We start from the raw sequence: 3,745 nt of genomic DNA, 5'->3' as shown, positions 1-3,745 counted from the left end.
CAAGTCAGCATTAGAAATATCCTGTGACCACAAGAGAGGGGGACAGAGTCCATGCACTTAGCCTCAGTGCCACCTGACTCCAAATATTTTGTGACCTGGCCCTTTGCTCAGACGGATCTGACCAACAAGTCCTTGTGGAATTTGCAGTTAGTTTTGTGCAGCTGCATAACCTTTGCCCCAAGCATGGTTAAAGGAATCAGTCGGGTGATGATCAGACAACAACTTCATGAATCTTTCGGTTGCTCTTTCACAGGATCCAAATGATACCTGATAACCTTGAGTTCAGTTTCTGATGGCCATTTCGGGGCATTCTGGTTCTGCAACAATCTATCAGTGAAGAGGTGATCAAGGTCCTGGAAAACCCTTTACTTACCAAGCAAAATAGTGAGTATTTGTGACTTCTACTTTTTCAGAAACAATGTCACTAATACTGAAGGGAGGAGGGGGCTGTCTGTCAAGATGAAATCAGTTGACATATTTATGGTATTGTTACTTCATCTGCCATAATTCCTTGAGATTGATTTGGAAAAGTGAGGGAGGGTGAGATGGAATTCCATACCCCCACGTTTTCTAAGAGTTTGTAGTCCTGTATCAGTAAAGTACATCTCTCTCTCTCTCTTTTTTTAAATTTAATAGTCTCTTTTATTTTTTAAAACATTTTTATTGGGGTATAATTGATTTACAGAGTTGTGATATATGTATTAGTAAAGAACGTCTCTTGATGACATCTGTTTTTCTTTCTACTTCATTTATTCCTTCAACAAATATTAAGTGTCTTTTGCATCCTAGGCCTTTACTTTCTTACTTCTGTGTTCCTTTTGCTTTCTGAATTTTCTTTACCTCTTTTTCCTTCGCCTTTTTTCTGCTATCGTTACTTTCCCAATGTTATGCTTGGAAAATAGTGACACTATTTGGGAAGGTGTTTAAAGTGACATTGTAGACGCGGGGAAGGGTTGGAGAGTGCTGTGGATTCATGTGTTTTGAGTGGGACTGTTTTACCCATATCATCCAGTTTTCTATTATTTCCTCACTTAAAGCATGTCAAAAGCACTCTTACCTCATCAAGGATAATACCCAGCTTGTGTTGATGGAGAATTCATCTACAGTGATTGACCTCATCCTTCTGGGCATGACAGATAACCCTCAGCTTGGGGTCCTGCTATTTGGAGTCTTCCTTATTGTTTATATTGTCACTGTGTTGGGGAATCTAGGCCTGGTAGTCCTGATCAGAGTCAGTCCCTCCCTCCACACCCCCATGTATTTTTTCCTCTCTAATCTGTCCTTTCTTGATGTCTGTATTTCTTCTGTCACGATCCCAGAGACTTTAGCAAATTTGTTATCTAAGTTGCAGGCTGTTTCTTTCCTTGGATGTCTGACTCAAATGGGCTTGTTCATAATCTTTGCCTCCGCTGAATGCAACATTTGTCACCCACTGCTCTACCACATCACCATGTCTAGAGTCCGTCGTCTCGAATTGGTAGCAGGATGCTACATTGGTGGATTAGTTAACATGGTTTCTGTGACAACTTCCATTACACAATGATTGTTCTGTCAACCACATGTCCTTCCTCACTTCTGTGACATCCCTCTACTGTCGGCACTGGCTTGCTCAGACCCCTGGGTCACCCACATCTTGATTGTTGGCTGCGGAGGATTCACCCTGATCACCTCCACTATGGTAATCCTTGTCTCCTACCTGTCTGTCCTCATGACTATCCTGAGAATTCCCTCAGCTTCTGGCAGGCAAAAAGCTTTCTCTACCTGTGCTTCCCACTTGACTGCTGTTGGCCTATACTATGGAACAACTATGTACACCTACTTACAGCCCTCTCAACGTGGATCCCAGGCAGGAAATCAGATGGTCTCAGTGTTTTATGCAATGGTGATCCCAGTGTTAAATCCTCTCATCTATAGTTTGAGCAACCAGGAAGTGAAAGTTGCTTTACAGAAAATATTGAAGAAAAGTCCCTAATCTCCCATTCTTTGTCTCTAAAATGTAATATGTTCTATGAAGACTTGCTCACAGTTCTAGTCACAGTGCTTTCCTTACCTGCGAATAAAGCCTTTTAAGAATAATTGAATTGCTCTGGCTAAGTGTTTAGGTGTAGATGCTTAGATAAACAGCAATATGATAGGAAGAAATTATATGGACAAAATGATGTGTATTTTCTGAAACAGCTGATAAGAAATACTTTAAGAGGAGGAAATAATGTATGTGGGTATGAATTTGTCAATCTGAGTTGTGAACGAGTATAACACTAGTCATGAGTTAATTCCAAGATAACAAGGTTAGAAAACAATGTAATTTGACTGTAAGTTATAGAAGAGAACATTGATTCCTTTGCTTTACCACTCATGTACTTATATAGAGGATTTCCTTGATATCCCTTAGGCTGAATTAAGTTAAATCCATATCTTTCATAAGGACTCAGAATATTCCTAGATGTGTGTTTTCCAAATGCTCTGCGATATCTGCCACAGTGAAGCTGTAAAATGTAAGTCTATATATGAATTCACATGTGCAGTTATTGAGATTTACAGGGATAAATCTTAAAGAGAGCAGTACTCAGCCAAACAAGAGATTGGTTTCACTAGCTAGACTAGGATTTGAAGATCCTTTGCAAGGAACAGTGGATCATTTATTAATGAAAATTCCAGGCCTGAATTACAGCGATGGGTTTTTGTTTTTTTTTTTTTTGCAAAATTTGAATGGATCTGAGCCAAGTCCATTAGTATTTCTGAATATACTTCCAATAGGAAACACAAGTGTAAGTAGAACCCCAGTTAATTTATTAGTCCATGGCTAGCCCTCAGAATTTGTAAAGATGCACGAAATGCATGGATATTGCTATCTTATCTAAATATGTTGAACAACAGGCTATCCATAAAAACAAACAATCCTATATCTGAAGACTATAAAACCTTAATATCTTACTTTTATAGATGAGGAAATCAAGGCCAAGAGAAGAGAAAGTGACCAATATCAAACAACTAGTTGGGGAAAATTGAGTGGCTCAAGCTGCAAGGAAAAACAGAAAGTAGTATTTAGCTACATCTAGGTTAGATGCAATTTTGGGGCCTCAAGAATGGTTTTGCCTCTGCCTCTATTCCCAGAAACTGTCTATCCTTAGTAGCCATCTGCCAAGGACTCCTAAAACCCAGTTGTGAGGGAATGTGGTTTATTTGGTAGCTGTGTGAAAACCAATTCCCTTAGAGCTCCAGATCATTATATCTAGTTACCAAGTAGAACCTCCACTTGAAAGTTCCTTAGGCATTTCAAACTTAACGTTCAGAAACTGAACTCTTCTAAACCTGCTCTCCTCTTTCCTTGTACCCTGAGTGAATGGCATCACCCAGTTTCTTAAGCCCAAAACCTGAGTGAGTCCTTGTTACTTCCCTGCCCTTTAGCTCCCTATATTTAATCAATTACCAAATCCTGTCAATTCTCCCTCCCAAATGCCTCTTGTATTAGTTTCTTTTTCACTGCCACTGGCACTGTGCTGGATCATGGCACACTCCTTTCTTGCCTGGATTAGCAAAATAGTCTTTTATCTCCTCTTTATGAATCCACCCTGGATCCTATTAAATTTACTTTTCACATAACAAGCCCAGTGGTTTAAATGTAAATCCAACCAGATCAGCCTCCTCCTAACCTCCACACTGCTTACAACTTTTCCATGTTTCTCTTTGCCTATAACACATATTCCAAACTTCTAAATTTGGCATGTGAAGATCTTCAGGTCCT

General features: G+C 39.6%; 1 protein-coding gene across 1 annotated transcript; it reads left to right on the top strand.

Moving 5' to 3' along the window:
* The first annotated feature begins 1,083 nt into the window (after positions 1-1,083).
* LOC129391710 (olfactory receptor 1052-like) lies at positions 1,084-1,972 on the top strand. The gene is given in 1 exon segment (XM_055081608.1): positions 1,084-1,972. A coding segment is annotated over 1 exon segment (885 nt). The 5' UTR covers positions 1,084-1,087.
* The last annotated feature ends 1,773 nt before the right edge of the window (positions 1,973-3,745 follow it).

The sequence above is a fragment of the Physeter macrocephalus genome, chromosome 21, assembly GCF_002837175.3.
Source record: "Physeter macrocephalus isolate SW-GA chromosome 21, ASM283717v5, whole genome shotgun sequence".
Lineage (NCBI taxonomy): Eukaryota > Metazoa > Chordata > Mammalia > Artiodactyla > Physeteridae > Physeter > Physeter macrocephalus.
Note: the sequence above shows the minus strand (reverse complement) of the source record. Positions and strands in the feature narration are given on the sequence as shown.